At 26.3% G+C, this 17,924-nt stretch overlaps 1 protein-coding gene across 1 annotated transcript; it reads left to right on the top strand.

Moving 5' to 3' along the window:
- Positions 1–1,008: 1,008 nt before the first annotated feature.
- LOC122501152 (lissencephaly-1 homolog) lies at positions 1,009–17,533 on the top strand. Its single transcript, XM_043610428.1, has 8 exons — positions 1,009–1,096; positions 1,218–1,403; positions 13,333–13,528; positions 13,897–14,120; positions 15,230–15,419; positions 16,396–16,597; positions 16,708–16,902; positions 17,224–17,533. Exons 1-8 carry the CDS (start codon positions 1,009–1,011, stop codon positions 17,365–17,367), a joined length of 1,425 nt encoding a protein of 474 aa, XP_043466363.1. The 3' UTR covers positions 17,368–17,533.
- The last annotated feature ends 391 nt before the right edge of the window (positions 17,534–17,924 follow it).

Below are 17,924 nucleotides of genomic sequence, written 5' to 3'. Positions count from 1 at the left end.
TGCATATAAAAAGAATAAAGATAAAATCGTATATTTTGATAGTTTCGGTAATCTTCAACCACCTTCGGATCTTGTTAAATATTTTGGTGTTGGTAGCATAAAATATAATCATAAACGATATCAAAACTATAATACATATGTATGCGGACATTTATGTCTTAAATTTTTATGTAAACAATTGAATATTCCTGATTTGTATACTCTGCATATAAATAAATGATATTCTTAGTTTAAACGTTAGTTATTACTTTGACCTCATCATGGACGATTCACTTATTTTAACGTTGTCTGGAAATTCTTCCATCTTAGAATCTCAATTTTTTCCACCAATAGAGTTGTCTAATTTTAAAAATTATGCTCTTGGTCTTGTTGAATTTTTAACTTTTAATTCTATTCCTAATATAGATGTTGGAAAGAATAAATTTTACGTAGGAAATGAAGAAATTATTATACCCACAGGAAGTTATGAAGTTAGTGATATTGATCAAGTTTTGCATTTAATTTTAAAAAATAAAGGAATTAATTTTAGAATCAAACCAAACAATAATACATTGAAATGTACAGTTTATTGTGATGAAGAAATTAATTTTAAACCCAATGATTCTATAGGTAGTTTGTTAGGATTTTCTCCTCGCAAATTAAAAGCTCAAGAATACCATGAGTCTGATCAACCAGTATCAATCATTAAAATAAATTCATTAAGAGTAGAATGTAATATAACAACGGGAGCATACATTAATGGTGAAAAAGTGCATACAATTCATGAATTTTTTCCTATTGTTCCACCAGGATATAAAATAGTGGAAGTACCAAATCACGTCATTTACTTGCCAGTCGCTGTCAAGACAATAGACTATATTCAGTTGCGAATTGTAGACCAAGACGGAAATTTAGTTAATTTTCGAGGGGAAACTTTAACAATAAGGCTTCATATTAAATCCTTAAAATAATGGGTATTGTTTTTAATAATAGAAAAAGGATTGGTTTTGGTTATAAAATTAAGACACCATGCCAGAAGCAAATCAGTCGTCGGCGAATCTTGAAGAGATTAACACCTCAGAACCTGCAACTACTGAAAAATCTCGGTCTAAAGATTGTAAAAAAAGGAAAAGAGTAAAAAAGAGATTTAAGGTTATTTTTACTTGTATTTGTGCCTTTGTATTTCAACGTATTATTATTTGCTATGGAAGGGGAAATTTTAAATATTGATTCACCAGTAATTTTTGATGAATCTATTGCTCATTATGAAGTTCATGCGCAACAACCATACACATCATCAACATACAACAATAGTGACGAAATCCGCATCACGGTACAGAATCAGGATCATTGCTTATTTCCAAGCAAAAGCTCGATTCACATCACTGGAAAACTTGTGAAACCTGATGGAACAGCTCTAGAGCGTACAAATTTAATTTCTAATGGCATATGTCATTTATTTGAAGAAGCAAAGTATGAACTTAATGGTGTAGAAATTGATAAAAATAAAAATGTTGGTCTTACAAGTTTAATGAAAAATTATATTTCTCTGGATGCTAGTCAAAATAAATTTCTTGAAAATGTTGGCTGGTTAGAATTTACCAATGAACCAACCTTAACAAATGCACAAGGTTATTTTGATGTTTGTATTCCTCTGAGTATGATTTTTGGTTTTGCTGAAGATTACCAAAAAGTTATTATTAACGCTAAACATGAGCTTATTTTAATCAGATCAAGAACTGATGCTAACGCAGTGTTGCAAGTAGCACCTTTAGAAGAGTTTAAAATTGTCATTGAAAAAATTGAATGGTTATTACCATACATAAAATTATCAGATGCTCGAAAGTTTAAATTATTAAAATATATTGAAAAAGATCCATCTATTCCAATAAGTTTTAGAACTTGGGAATTGTATGAATATCCTTTATTACCAATTACTCCTAAGCATATTTGGAGTGTAAAAACTTCAAGTCAATTAGAGAAACCTAGATTTATTGTATTAGGGTTTCAGAGAAACAGAAAAAATAATACAGTTCAAAACTCTAGTTGTTTCGATCATTGTGATTTATCTGATGTAAAATTATTTTTAAATTCACAATGTTATCCTTATGGTAACATGAATCTGAATATTGGTAGAAATCAGTACTCTACTTTATATGAAATGTTTACAAATTTTCAAGCATCTTATTATAGTAAAGAGTCTCAACCAATTTTATCAAAAAAAGAATTTTTACAATATGCTCCTTTAGTTGTAGTGGATTGTTCAAAACAAAATGAGTCTTTAAAAAGTGGACCAGTTGATATTCGCCTAGAATTTGAATCAAAAGAAAATTTTCCCGCCAATACTTCAGCTTATTGCTTAGTTTTGCATGACCGCATCGTTGAATATAAACCAATCAGTGGAATTGTCAAAAAAATTGTTTAACTTTAAGCTTATATATATTTAACTCTTTACGCGTAATGAGATTAGTTGATTTAAAAATGCAGTACTTGATAGATGTGCAAGGATTCAAATTGCCAATTAATAAATTTGTTTTAAAAGAATTAGCTATAGTTTCTGTAAATAATGATTCAATACCAATAAATATGGTTTTCCAACCTCCTTGTCCATGGAATTGCGTCACAAACAAATATAAATGTATCAATCGTTGGTTAGAAAATAATTTCCATGGTATTCGTTGGAATGCTGGTAATGTACCGTACGTTTATTTAAAAGAAATTTTAGAAAATGTGTTTAAAGAAGCAAAGACAATTTATGTTAAAGGTTTAGAGAAGAAAAAATGGTTAAAAAGCTTAATCGATGAAAAATATTGTATAGAAATTATCGATATGAATGATTTAAATTGTCCTTCATTAAAAAAATTAAACATTGAAACATGTATTGGAACTTGTTCAAAACATTTAATCAACAAGAAAACTTTTACTTGTGCTCTTCAGAATGTTATAAACTTAAAAACTTGGTTCTGCAAAAACTGTAATATTTGAGTATTTTAGTTGAAAATGTATTCTATTTTTTTCCTCAATAAAATTATAAAATATCAATTGCACTGTAATTATTATTTCTAACCTAACCTTATTGTTTTCAGGAATAAGAAACGACATTTATTTTAAATACATTATTTATTATAATAAATTACAATATTTTTTAAGTATAATTTATTGTAAAAATTGTATAAATCGAATAGCAGAGAACTAATACAAACTACATTTTAAATAAATATTTACATTTTATACATCAATTTCATCTATTTCCATTGGATCATGCTGTTGGTAACCCCAAGGAAAGGTGTCAGTTTTCCCTGGTATCAAAATTCTTTTATCATCCTGCCAACTGAGAGCAATTTTATTTTGTTTGACAGTAAATACTTCATGTTTTTTGCTGCGTATAAAGTGCTGAGATCGGATCAGGTTTTCATTTTCATTGAGAGTATGCTTAAAATCATCGAAACCTATTTTTTTTTAAGTTGAATATTTTACCCCTTTTGCTTTCTTTTTAGCTTCCTCATCACCCCATAACTTGAATGCATATAGTTTTGATCTTAAACCTATAAATTCGTCTACAATTTTACCGTTATTTTCGTCTTTCATAAGACCCAGGATTTTTTTATTTGCAAGTGGTATATTATAAATGTTGTTTTCAGGATAATCGGATGTATCGAATTTATGTAAATCTCTTTTAATATAATCATAAAAATTTGGTACTGTAATGTGATAAACAAGACTGTCAGTATCTGTGTAGAGTAATTTTGCAGAATCACTGAAAGTTTCGTTAATGTAATTGTAATGAAAATCATATGTTATTATTTTTGATATGTCTAGAATAGTGAATCCTATGTAAATTGGTTTGTTAAAGTATACCTTTGTTTTATTCATCTCAATAATGACCATATCTTTATCGAATATGGTGCAACTATGAAAGTTTGGTTGAGCAATTAAATTTTTCGCGCAATACCTTCCCTCCCATTTTGTTATTAATCTAACATCTTTGTGTTTTCTAACATTTTCCATTGTCTTGCCAAATACGGAATTGTTCATTAGCTTGTAAAAATTCTTCTCAAATTCATTACTCGATTTTTTTCGAAGCTCGGTATTTAAATCAATGTAGGGTTTTAACCATTGCTTTTGCTTAAATTTTAAAACTCTATGTATTTTAGTTAATTTCATTCCCAAAGATAAATATAGCTTTAAATTTCTATAGTGAATTGTATAGTTCTTCTTTGGTAATAAATTTGGAATCAATTTAGGAATTGTACATTTTGCGAGAGGAGGTATGAAATGTTCAGGGCATAAGGGCAAGTCTTTATGTGAATCATGAAGTTGAGTTGGATAATCTAAATCTACTTCAAGAATATATCCTTCAGGAGAATCATCTGGAATATTTAGGAAAAAGTCATTACTATAATTTTCTAACCATTCAAAATCTGTATATGGCAAGCTCTCGCTCATAGAAGCACCATACTGATTATTTATATCGAAATACATGATATAAGATTCTGGTATTAAGGGATTAAAATCTTTTTCCATAAATCTATTATTAGCTTTCGCGTATCTGTTTGAGCATTGTGAAACACCACCTCTAATTCCCTTTTCAATAAAAAGCAACATTTCTACATCTGTCAACAAATCAAGTTTTATGTCTGTGTACTTGAGCATAGCGTCAAATGCCAGTCCTGGGGCAGTATAGTAATGTAACGCGTCCAAGTTATAAGTTGTAAAACAGGTTTTTCTAAAATTTTCAAAAATGTCGGCAAGTAGTAGAACGTCAGTCTGTAAATACAAGTCAGAGTATTCTCCTATTGTTTTTAAATTAAACGTTTTCCATACGTTACAAGCATGTTCATAGTCTTCGTCTGAAATATAAGCGTCATTTAATTTAGAGTAGAAAGAGTCTTTTACTGGCAATTGTCCTTCTTCTAATTTTTCCCAGCTACTAACATATTCGTAAGGAAATATTCCTTTTCTTGTCAATAAATTAAACTCGTCCATATTTTTACAATACTTTTTAGTAATTTTTTTCTCATCATTTTCAAGATAGGAGGATAATTTGTCTAAACTGCTGGGCATAAATCTAAATGAATCCAGAAATCTTAATACTACTTTTGTGCCTTTGACATACTTTGAAAATGAAATGTACTTTTCCTTGTTTATTGGTAACAGTTTCATTTCACCCTCAAAAGACGTTGCTAAAGCTTTAATAATGAAATGTGCATCATATCCTGACAAGTTGTGAAAAATTATGGGAACAACATGCGAATCTTTATAATTTACATTGCAACCTTGATGTGCTGGACCACGATATTTTCCCGTGAAATGACAATGGTCGCGGTGTTTAATGTCATCATTTTCAAAAGGTTTTTCACAAATATGACAAACTGTTGCTGTATCAAATTGAATTTGTTGTAAAATAGTTAAATTTTCCATTGGAATAATATTTGTAAAATAAGTATTTGCTTTTTCAGCCAATTGTTTTAATTCAGCCATGAACCAATCAACACAATCTGGACCCCGATATGATTTAAATTCTGAAAGTGATTCGTCGAAATTGCAATGTACATAGAAAGCAAAACTTGTCGGGATATGTTTTTGGTATGTTGATGTGTTTGTGTGTGTACTTGCTATAGGTTCTAAGAGGCTTTCAGTGTCAGCATACACGACAAAGGGAACACTTTCTTTATTTCTATAGTTTTTAAATTTTAAAATTTTATCCTCTTCTTTAGGCAAAATTACTCGACACTTGTTTATTTTATCACAATCCAATTTATGATTATTAAATGATTTTTCGTGTACAAAATGGCATAAACACCTATCACAAAGTAACATTCTATGACTGTTTTTTGAGATCTGTGAATTTACTAATCGAGATAAATTATTGATTAATGCAAAATGATAAATTTTGTTATTTTGAAAATTATTATCATCATCATCATCGTCTAAATCAATTTCAGTATTTTCAATCATTAACAAATGATAAGTAGGTTCATTTGATTTGTTTTTACTTAAATAAAGTGGAACAATTTCATTCTTTTTATTACTGCTTTTATCAATTCCATAAACATTAATACTCAGGTTGTTTAATTTTTCAAATTTTGGTATATCCTTCAGAGAAATGGGGAATTCAAAATCATCAAACTTTAAATCAGTATCTTTTAAGTGAGGATATGAACTTGTAAGATTCTGGTTCGTTTCAGCTGGATATCGTTGTGCAATGATAGACCATAAAAAACAGTATTCATCAAAATTTTTAACATTAATCACAGCTCTTTTATCAATTATAAACTTTGGCATTCTAATAAAAGTTGAGTATCCAGCCGCAAGAGGGACATATTTATTTATATTAACACTTAAATTTATAATTTCATTTAAAGACCAACCTGACTTTTTTTGTTGAAAATCATCAATCTTAACTAGAAGCTTTTCACGAATTTTATGATCAAACCATTCATCAAAGTTTGTTGATTCTAAAATTTTTGAATTTTTAGTATTGAAATATTTAATATCTTCAATTTCCCTACCCTCTTCTAGAGCACTAAAATTTGCTGCAAGAATAACATTAACTTTCATGTTTCCCGTCTTTTGAAATGCATTTTTTAATCGAGAAATAATCATTTTCTTTGCATCACTTAGAAAACTATCTATATTTTTATGTTTTAAATTTATAACTACACCTGTTCTAATTCGATTCTCAAAAGCATTCTCTAATTCTTCCCACCTGATCCATCTCTCATCCTTTTTAAATAAGCCCGTTCCTGTTCTTCTTAATTTCTTAAACTTTCTGCTGTTTGCTTTCAGTAGTCCAATAGTTGACAAAATCTTTCTTTTCTCTCCACATGACACGGATCCATTTCTTAACAATTTGTTCAGCAATCTAATGTTCTTTACACTATTATTTATCCAAAAATTTAATTCCTCTGTTGTAGTTTTTTTACTTAATGTTTTAAAAGCATCGTTCATAATTTTCACAAAATCTTTACAATAACTGGAGCTTTTATCAGTTTCCATAACTTTGCTTGCTTTGTTTAATTTATCGAAATTCATTTTTATCACTTGAATTGAAACTTTTAGTTTTTTGCTAAAATGATTAACTCTGATCAGACTATAATAAAACTTTTAACTTTATCAATTTCTTGTATTAATTTGTTTAATCGCACTTGAATTTCACTATGCTTTGCTAATAATATGTTTATCAGCCGATTTAAACTGAAGGAATGATTTCGTTTAGAAAAATTGCTCTCTTTATATACACAAGATATGACTTATTTGACCTTGAAGTTAATTATATATTTCATAGAATTGAGGTATGATTAAAAGCTTATGAAAAGTACCGAAAATGTTTGTAAAAAAATTCCTTAGATAAAACTTAGTCAAAACAAAATAAATAAACTGTATAATAAGACCTGAAGCAATAAACAACAAGTACATGGGAAGAATTCCTTAGATAAGAATCTAATAAACAAGATATCAAATTACATGTAAAACAATAGCTTAAATAAAGACTATAATTCCAAGAAATAAATAGGTATCAAATTACATGTGGGAAAAATTCTTTAGATAAATCAAAGACATTATAAACAACAAGTAAATGGTAAAAATAGAACTGCGGTAAGATCAAAAGCATTCTTATGAAAAGTACTAAAAATGTTGACCGGAAGCAATAAATCAAAGATATTATAAACAACAAGTACATGGGAAGAATTCCTTAGATAAGAATCTAATAAACAAGATATCAAATTACATGTAAAACAATAGCTTAAATAAAGACTATAATTCCAAGAAATAAATAGGCATCAAATTACACGTGGGGAAAATTCCTTAGATAAATCCCAAACCGGAAGCAATAAATCAAAGACATTATAAACAACAAGTAAATGGTAAAAATTCCTTAGATAAGAATATATCAAATTACACAAGCAAAAATTCTAGGAAGTGTGACGTCATATCCATCTCAGCATCATGGTCTGAATCACACCCTCCCCCGTGATGTCATATCCGCCTCTGAATCGCACCCTCCCCCAAATGGTTTGAGTCTGGGCTAAAAGTGTCGGTGCAGGAATGTGTATGACGTCATTTCCGCCTAATCATCAAGATCTTACCCCCACCCAAGGGTTTGAGTCTTGGATAAATGGTTTGAGTCTGGGCTAAAAGTGTCGGTAACATGTCGGTGCAGGGATCTGTATATAGAACCGGCACTGCTTATCTACTTAACCAAATGTATTGTATATTAATATATTAATATAATATATATATACTATTAATTATTTGTAGAAACTTTTATCTCATTTCAATTTACCTGTTATTTAAAATTTATTGATCTGTAATGCTTTCTAACAAGACTTGCCTTATACTACTAAAATTTTTGCTAACATACTTCATTTGACTATTTTTTTCTCTCGTTATTGTTATTCGTTTTGCTTTCTTCTTTTATTTGATCGATCTTACGTTTTCGTCTGGTTAAACTTTTCCTGTTCTACTCAAATTTACGTCTTAAGTTTTTGTCTAACTAAACTTTTCCTGCTCTACTTAAATTTACTTTTAAAATTTGTGGTCAGTCTAAACTTTTTCTATGTATACTACTTAAATTTACTTCTTAAGTATTTGTCTGACTAAACTTTTTCTACACTACTTAAATTTACTTTTTAAATTTATTGTCTGAGTAAACTTTTCCTACACTACTTAATGTAACTTCTTAATTTTTTGTCTGACCAAACTTTTCATGTTCTACTTAAATTTACTTTTAAAATTTGTTGTCAGTCTAAATTACCTTTTCTATACTACTTAATGTTACTTCTTAAGTATTTGTCTGACTAAACTTTTTCTACACTAGTTACTTAAATTCACATTTTTGAATTTGTTGTCTGAGTAAACTTTTCATATACAACTTAATGTTACTTTTTAAGTATGAGTATGACTAAAACTTTTTCTACACTACTTAAATTTTACTTCGTAAATTTTTGTGCGGTTATACTTTTTTTGCTCTACTTAAATTTACTTTTTAAGTTTTTGTCTGACTAAACTTTTCCTACACTACTTAATTTTATTTCTCAAGTCTTTTTTCTGACTTGTTGATTGTTTGATTGTTTAAAAAAAAAATGTTTACAAAAAGTATTTTCCCAAAACAATTCTTCCCAATATTTTATTTTTCAATCGTGTATTAAATTTGTTAAAACAGTCTGAGTGTTAAATAAACTATTTATAAATTTTTGTCTGACTAAAATAGTTTTACACTACTTAAACTTATTTTAAAAAATAAGTTTAAGTAGTGTAAAACTAGTTTCTTACTTTAGCCTTAATTTTTTCATTACTACTTCAAATACTAATACTACTAAAATTTATTTGTAAAAAACTCCCGTCTGACTAAATTTGTCCTTTACTACTGTATTATATTTTTTAAAAAATCTTTCGCCTTTCTACATTATTTAGCATAAAAACTTTCGGAAGTAATTGTCATTAATTTTGCCAGGAACATTTGAAAATATGTTTCGTGTACTTAAAATTCGATTCGTGACAGTAGAGATAATGTACTTTAACTGAAGAATATTAGAGGATAATTTTATATTCATTTTAATTTCACTTAAGTGTAGATAATTGCACACGAAGGGGAATGGGATTATGAGGGAGGGAGTAATAATGGCTTTTGAAGGTAAGCAAAGAAAAGTGAAACGAATTTGAACTTTATTTTTTTTTATTACGAGACAGAGAGAGAGGGATGCGAGACTACTTTGTTCGGCTCTTTTGCTTTCAATATCTTGCCTCGGCTCGTCCAAGGGGACTTGTTTTCAATCTTTTCTCTTCTCATTTTGCTCAGGTCTTATACGATTGGCCCCAAGTGTTCTTCGACGAGGCCGCTGCGGGATGCCACCAGTCAGCATTTTGCATCACCCCAACTCACTTTTTTTCTCTCTTTTTTTTCTCCCCGTCTCTCTCTCTCTCTCTCTCTTGTTCCCATTCATTTCAACTCATACGACACGACCTTCAGCATTTCCGCAATGCTGCTATCCTTCATATCAGATCACTTCGAGTCTCGCCGTGTACACACCAACACCTTCTGCTCTCGATGCTTCTGTCTACTCAAAATTTATGTCCGAGTAGTATATAGCGACTAGCCGGTGAAAAATATCGAAAAACTTTTTCTCAAAAATAAAAATTAATATAAAAGATAAATTTAAAAAAATTAGTAAATTTATGTTTCTTATTCGGAAATTGGATATTTTTTTCTGAAAATTCTCACTGAGTTGTAGTAATATTAAATAGAATAAAATAAATAATAATTAATTAATAAATTAATTATTAAATAATAATAAAATTTCTATTCTTAGTGAACTAATACAAACTTCATGTCTGACTTAACTGGATGTTTACTACTGAAATATATTTATAATATAACTTTTGTCTGTGCCAACAATTACAATTATGTCAACGATAGTAAAAACGCATAACAAACTATTGTCTGACTAAGAATATGTTTTACTACTAATTTTGTATTAATCAAAAGAAAATTATTTACTCAAAGCTTTTACTACTGAAATTTATTTTCAAAAATTTTTTGCTTAATTTTGTCTGCTAAAAATAATAAACGTTGCTGTTGATTTTATAATTTCGAAAATTATTTCACTGTGATAAAAAATTCTTTACGACTGCATTTTCTTTTTACTACTGAATTCTAATTTTGAAACTTGTTGTCTGACTAAATCTTCTTTTTACTACTGAAATCTAATTTTAAAATGGTTGCCTGGCTTTTAATTTGCCTTTTTCTGCTTTAAACCTGTCTGACTAAACTAAGTAAGTACTACTGAATTATATTTTTAGTCACTTTTATCTACGCCAACAATTTTGATTTTTTTAACCATTATAAAAACGTAGAAAAAATATTGTCTGACTGAATATTTGTTTTACTACTAATTTTGTAAATTGTAATCTAAGGAAAATTATATTTTGAAATCGTTTTATCTTTTACTACTGAAATTTATTTTCAAACACTTTCATTGAGGTGTGACTGACTAAAAATATATTTTACTACTCATTTGCCTTTTACTACTGAACTCTATACGTATAACTTGTCTGACTAAAGTGGGTTATTACTACTGAACAATATTTTTTCTAACCTTTTGTCAACGTCAACAATTTTAATTTTCTTAATGATTATAAAAAAGCACAAAAAATATTGTCTGACTGAAAATATGTTTTACTACTAATTTTGTAATCTAACGACAATTATTTTCTGTAAGCTTTTACTACTGAAATTTATTTTCTAAACATTTTTTTTAATTTTGTCTGACTAAACGTATATTTTACTACTGATGTTCTAACACCAAAAATCGTTGTCAAAATGTATTGTTTAGTTTGAAAAATTAAATAAAGTTGCGTCTGACTAAATCTCTCTTATACTACTGAAATTAATTTCTAAAATTTGTTGTCCGAAAAAATGTTATCTTTACTATTGAAAACTGGAAAGAAAAATATTTGTTTGACTAAATTTATAAAATTTTATCTTTACTACTGAAAACTACTAGGAAAAATTTTTGTTTGACTGAATTTAATTTTTACAACTAAATTCTAATTTTGAAACTAAACTTGTTCCCTGACTAAATCTTTTTTTTCCTACGTAAATCAATTTTGAAAAGTTGATATCTGGCTTAGTTAAGCTTTTACTACTAAAACCTATTAAAAAAATCATTCATTGAGGTTCTTTTTTATTAAATCTTTTTTCTACTGATTTTCTATTTCAAAAAAACATTGTTCAAAAGTATTACTCACTTTAAAGTTGATTTCAGTTGCGTCTGACTAAATTTTTCTTATACTACTGAAACCGAAAGGTTTTACTACTGAAATTGTTTTTTTATTCCTAATTTCGATTCAAAAAGTATTTAATATGATCAAATCTGGCATTTACTACTAAAATTTGTGTATATTTCTTACTTAAATACTGTTTTTACTACTGAATTAAAAAAATTGAAAAAATGTTAGCTAATTGTTGTGTCTGACTAAATGTATCTTTTACTACTGAAATTTATTTGCAAAACGATTTGTCGGATTAAATTCATATTTTACAAGTACTACTGTAATCAATGACTAAATCTGTTTTTTATTGTTTAAAATTTCTAAATACATATTTTGTCTGACTATATTTGTTTTTTACTACTAAAAATTAATGGCAAAACAATTATTAGACTGAATTCTGTTTTTTACTGCGAAAAATTATTTCCAGAACAATTGTCAGGATTTATTTTATTTTTTTCTACCAATAATAGTCTTATACTATTGAAATTTCTTATTTGAAATGTTTTGTCTGTTATAATTTTGTTTTTAACTAATGATATTTAATATCTTAAATGTTTGTTTCCCTGAAATTGTAATTTAACACTGAAATAAAATTCGAAAAAATTGTGTCTGTCTGAATCAAACTTTTACTACTGAAATTAATTTGTTCATCAATTTTGTCTGACTAAAATAGTCCATTACTACTGAAAACTATTTAAAAATTATATTTAATTATAAATAACGAATTAAATTAAAGAATTATATTTTCCACAGCTTTTGTTTACTACTAAATTAAATTTCTAATAAATTATATGTCTGACTAAATATGCTTTCTCCTACTGAAAGTTGGTAAATTTACTAAATTTAGTTATAAATTATTTAGTCTGGCTGAATTTGGCATTTTTTTGGTCAAAATTTTCTTCTTATTATAAATTCCATCAAATAATATTTTTGATTTTTTCCTTTATTTCTAAATTAAAAATTCCGTACGAGTTATTAAAATTTTAAATAGCTTTTTCACTTAGAAACGTCAAAGTAGAGACATCTTTGCAGTTTCCTTGGAACTGTCTACAGTTTTTTTTCTCAATAATCAATGCAACTTAGGACTTTTTCAAATGTTTCGATTTGAGACAAATTTCGTATCATTTCGTATTGTCAAAATTTTAACCTTATTTTTAGTTTGTCAAAGTAATTTAAATTCAAAATTTACAATCTAAAAAATACGTAAAAATTAAAATAAAATAAATTATTTAACTAAAATTCACCATGAAATTACTTACAGAGAAGATTTTTTACATTAAAATTCATTTCGATTATTGTCTATTGTAAAAATGATCAATTTTTCAAAATTTAAAAAATAAAAATGTAAACTCTGTTGTGTTCTAAATTTATAAATCAAGGCAAGTAATTTAAATCTGTTTTCTTTTAAAATTTTTATATTTTTACAAAATTTAAACTTTGTTCTTCTATTTTTTTTAATAGTCGGTTTTTCTAAATTTTACTAAATAAAAAAAAAGTTATTTAAAAAAAAAAACTTTTTTAAAGTTTTTTATTTAAAAAAAAACATTAACTACGTTGAGTGAAAAAAAATTATGGAAGATGAAAATAAAAGTGTAGAATCTAATGAAAAGAGTGAAAAAATAGTAAATGAAACAAATCAACGACGAGCAAGTTCGGATCTTACGAGAACATTTGCTTATTTACAAAAAGCCAGTACTTCGGAGGAAAAGGAACAAAATTCGACAGCTAATGAAGGTTTAATAGTAGACGGAGATATTCGCATAGTAAACGAATTGTAATATTTTTTTAGTAAACGAAAATCTTCTCGAATTGAAAAAATTTCCAAAAAATAGCTAAATAACTTTTTTTAATTACTTTTCTTTCTTCAAAACTCGTTTATTGTTAAAATTAAGAATAATAAACATAAACTATTTAAATAATTTAATATTCAATAGTAAGCAAATTTAAAAAGTATTGAACTTATACAATATATAATATTGAACTAATTTAATATATTTAATAATAATACCATAAACAATACAGAATATTAAATTGAATTTAAAAATGATAATTATGTAAATAGTAATTTTATTATTATTTTATTGATAAAAAATGTAATTATAGAAAATTGTAATAAAATATAAAAATAATAATTCTTTTTAGCCACGAAATAAAGGAGATACTGTGCATCGCTTATACCGAAAACCATCAATTGTTGGCCGCGGGACTTGTAAATGGTGCCATTAGATTGTTTAGCTTGAAGACTGGAGAAACAATTGCGACTATTCAGGACGATGAAACTATTCAATACGCTAGTCCCGTAACTGCCATTAAACATAGACCTGTAAAAAGAAGTCATCCAGTTACTCAAACTCTTATTTCAACGTGTAAGTTTTGATAAATATTCAGTAGTAAAATCATTTTTAGTCGGACAATAGTCTAAACGAGTTAATTTTAGTGATCAAAGACGATTTTAGTCAGACAAAAGTTTCTACAAATATCTCATAGTAATAAAAACATATTAATTTAGACAACATTTTTTTTATTTTTTATTTAGTAGTTCAGTAGTAAATCCATTTTTAGTCAGCCAATAATCTAAAGGAAAAAATTTCAAAAATTTCAAAAAAGTTCAAAAATTATATTTTAGTCAGACAAAAGATTTTTTTATTTATGATTTATTAATTCAGTGGTGAAACTACTTTTACTCAGACAAAAGTCCAAAGGAATATATTTTAGTGTTCTAAAACTATTTTAGTCAGAAAAATTTTTTTTATTTAATATTTATTAATTCAGTAGTGGAATCATTTTTAGTCAGACAATAGTCAAAAGAAATAAATCAGTCAGACATAAGTCTTTTTATTTATTATTTATTCATTCGGTAGTCAAATCATGTTTACTTTAGACAGTATAGTCACTACAAACAGAATCCAGTAGTAAAAAAAAATTTAGTCAGACAATTTGATTTAATGTAATTCAGTAGTAAAGTTCGTAATTAGTCAGACAAACGTTTTAAGGATTTGAATTAGTAATAAAAAACAAATATTATCTAAGAAGAATTTTTTTCATATATATATATATATATATATATAATTTTAACCAAAGTATTAATGCAGTACCTTTAACTTCAGTAGTAAAGGAAAAATATAGTCAGACGGATTTTGGTCGATAAATCAATAAATTAATCAAATTAAGTAGTAAAACACAATTTTAGTCAGACATAAAGTTTTTCAAATAAAATCCAGTAGTAAAAATCATTCTTAGTCAGACCACTCTTTTCACTGTACTCAGTAGTAAAAAAAATATATAAAAAAATATAGTAAAAAAAAATTTCTTATTTACAATTCAGTAGTAAAATTTGAATTATAGTCAAACAAAATATTTTCAAAAATAATATTCAGTATAGAAAAGAAGTTATAATAGTATATTTTTTCTCTAAACTATATTTATAGTTTGTTAATAAAATTGTTGACTATGAAAATTTATTTGTAATATTTAGATTGCAGTGGTTGCGTTAAATGCTGGCATTATCCAACGGGAAAGTGTCTTTATACAATTAGAGAAAATCGACAAGCTCTTGGTTTAGCCTATCATCCGCATTTACCGAAATTCGTCACAGTGGGCGATGACACGAAAGTTATTCTATACGACGAAGAAACGAAAACACAGGAAAGAATTTTTCAATCTAGGTGTGCATTATTGACTACAAAATTTTTTTTCTTATATTCAAATTCCCATTTTTAATTTAGCTAGGTATTTAAGATTCTATTTATTATTTACCTTCTTTCATTTTTTGTAAAAATTTATTTTATTAAATTTTTAAAAATTTTTTTTTATATCTAGTTTACTAATTTGAAAATTAACATTCTAACATAAAAAATAGCTATTACTTATTAAAAACTAGTTTACTTATTAAAAATTAGTTTTCTAAGTTAATAATTTCCATTTTTATTATAAAAGTAGTTTTCTATTTTGAAAATTAGTTTACTATATTTAAAAATTATTTCTCCAACTTGAAACCTCGTTTACAAATTGAAAAATTAGTTAAAAATTAAAAATTACTTTCTTAACTTTAAAAATTAGTAACCTACTGTTTCGAAAATAAATTTACTGTATATAGAAATTAGTTTACAAAGTTCAGAATTACTTTTCCTTTTATTAAAATTAGTTTTCTACTTTGAAAATTAGTTTATTTTTATATTAAACATTCCTTTTTCTAATTAGAAAAATTACTTTCAGAATAGAAACTAATTTATATAATTTAAAAATTAGTTTACTAAGTTAAAAATTACTTTAAAAATTAAAATTACTTTTCCTATTATTAAAATTAGTTTAATGTTTTGAAAATTACTTTCCAGACTTAATATTAATTTATACTAATTAAAAAATTGGTTTATTAATCAAGAAATTATTTAATTAAAGTTTTTTTTAATTTTAAATTTCTTTTTTTAATTTAATTTGAATTAAAACATAATTAAATTTCGTTAATTTAAAATCAATTCATTAATTAGACATAAATAATCTATTCAGTAGTATTTATTATAAAGATCTGAAATAAATTTAATAAAATTAAAAAAATTAAATTAAATAAAAAAAATTAATTTAATAACTACATTAAAAAAATAAAATTAGTAAAATTAAATAAAAATCTTAATTTTTTTTAAGCGGTTCGCCGGAATTTATGAACGGTCATCAGTCCCGAGTGTTTGCTGCCTGTTTTAATCCCACCTCAAATTATGAACTCGTCAGTGGTGGATGGGACGATACCATTCAATTTTGGGATTTAAGGCAACCATTTTCTCTCCGTTATATTGGAGCTGTTCATATTTGTGGTGAAGGAATTGACATTAGTCTTGATGGAAAAGAGGTTTTATTTTGTTTTCGACCTTTTTTCTGTAAATAAAAATTAAATATTTTCAAGCGGTAGTATAATATAAGAGTATTTTTATATGAATTTATTTTTTATTTTTTTTGCAGATATTAACTTGCTCCTGGCAGGAAAGGAATCCTCTTCAATTATGGGATTATTCGTCTGGAAAGCTTATTGACAATTTGCAACCAGATGCATTTGAAAGTTTTCTATACGCTGGAAAATTTATAAACAGTAAATATTATGTTTGTGGTGGCTCCGATTCTAATTATTTAAGAATCGTTGATCGGCAAATTCATTCGGTAAAATTTAAAAACATTTTTAATATAGTTTATTTATATTTAATATAATTATATAATATAATAAATCATATATTTTAGTGTCAATTTAAATTATATCAATTCAAATATTTTAGCATAAAAAAATGACTAAACTAAACAACTAAAAATAGAACTGAAAGCAGAGTATTATAACTAAAAATAAAAAAAAAACAAGAATAGAAAATAAAATTAAAAATAGCTTAGGGAAATTAAGAATATTAATTAAAAGCAACTAATTAATTCGAAATATTATAGAACTTAATTAATAATTTTGAAATTCATGAAAATTTACCTATCATACAGACTGTAAGTGGAGTAAGGAATTTATCCGGTGGAGTTTATTCAATAGATATTGGTCCATTGTCCGGAAAGAAGATAAAATCGAATCAACTACCAAAAATTGCATTTTGTAGCGGAAAAACTGTTTATGAATTAGAACCAACATAAACAATTTTGAAATAAGTAAATAAATTATCAAAATTATAATCAAATTACATTTGATAACAACTTCGGCTTAATTCAATTTTTCATTCACTACTGAAATGTATTTGTGAGAAATTTTGTTTGACTAAATATTTGCATTACTACTAATATTGATTTGTATTAACTTCTGTCTGACTAATACGCTTTATACTACTTATTTTTTTCTATTACTGTTTGGAAACTAATTTGATTAATATTTTTCTATACTACTTATATTTATTCATAATAACTCTCGTCTGACTGAATACGGCTTGTACTACTGAATATATTTCCAAAATTTCGTTTCTCTAAATACGGTTTTACTACTTATTTTTTTTAGTAATTCTGTTTAGGAAAATATTTCCTTCCCGAAAAATATTATTTAAGTACTACTATTTATTCGTAATAACTCTTGTCTGACCGAATATGCTTTTTACTACTGAAACCCGTTTTCAAAATCATTTGTCTGACTATATTCACTTTTTACCACTGAATTTGGATTAAAAAATATAAATTTTTCTGAGTAGAGTTTTTCCTTGATA

Source organism: Leptopilina heterotoma, unplaced genomic scaffold (genome assembly GCF_015476425.1).
Source record: "Leptopilina heterotoma isolate Lh14 unplaced genomic scaffold, ASM1547642v1 Lhet_205, whole genome shotgun sequence".
In the NCBI taxonomy this organism is placed as follows: Eukaryota; Metazoa; Arthropoda; class Insecta; order Hymenoptera; family Figitidae; genus Leptopilina; species Leptopilina heterotoma.
Note: the sequence above shows the minus strand (reverse complement) of the source record. Positions and strands in the feature narration are given on the sequence as shown.

Coding starts and splice junctions, on each gene's coding strand:
- LOC122501152 (XM_043610428.1), top strand. CDS start 1,009: ATGCCAGAAGCAAATCAGTCGTCGGCGAATCTTGAAGAGATTAACACC. Junction 1,097..1,217: donor AAAATCTCGGTCTAAAGATT/GTAAAAAAAGGA, acceptor TTGATTCACCAG/TAATTTTTGATGAATCTATT. Junction 16,903..17,223: donor TTGATCGGCAAATTCATTCG/GTAAAATTTAAA, acceptor CCTATCATACAG/ACTGTAAGTGGAGTAAGGAA.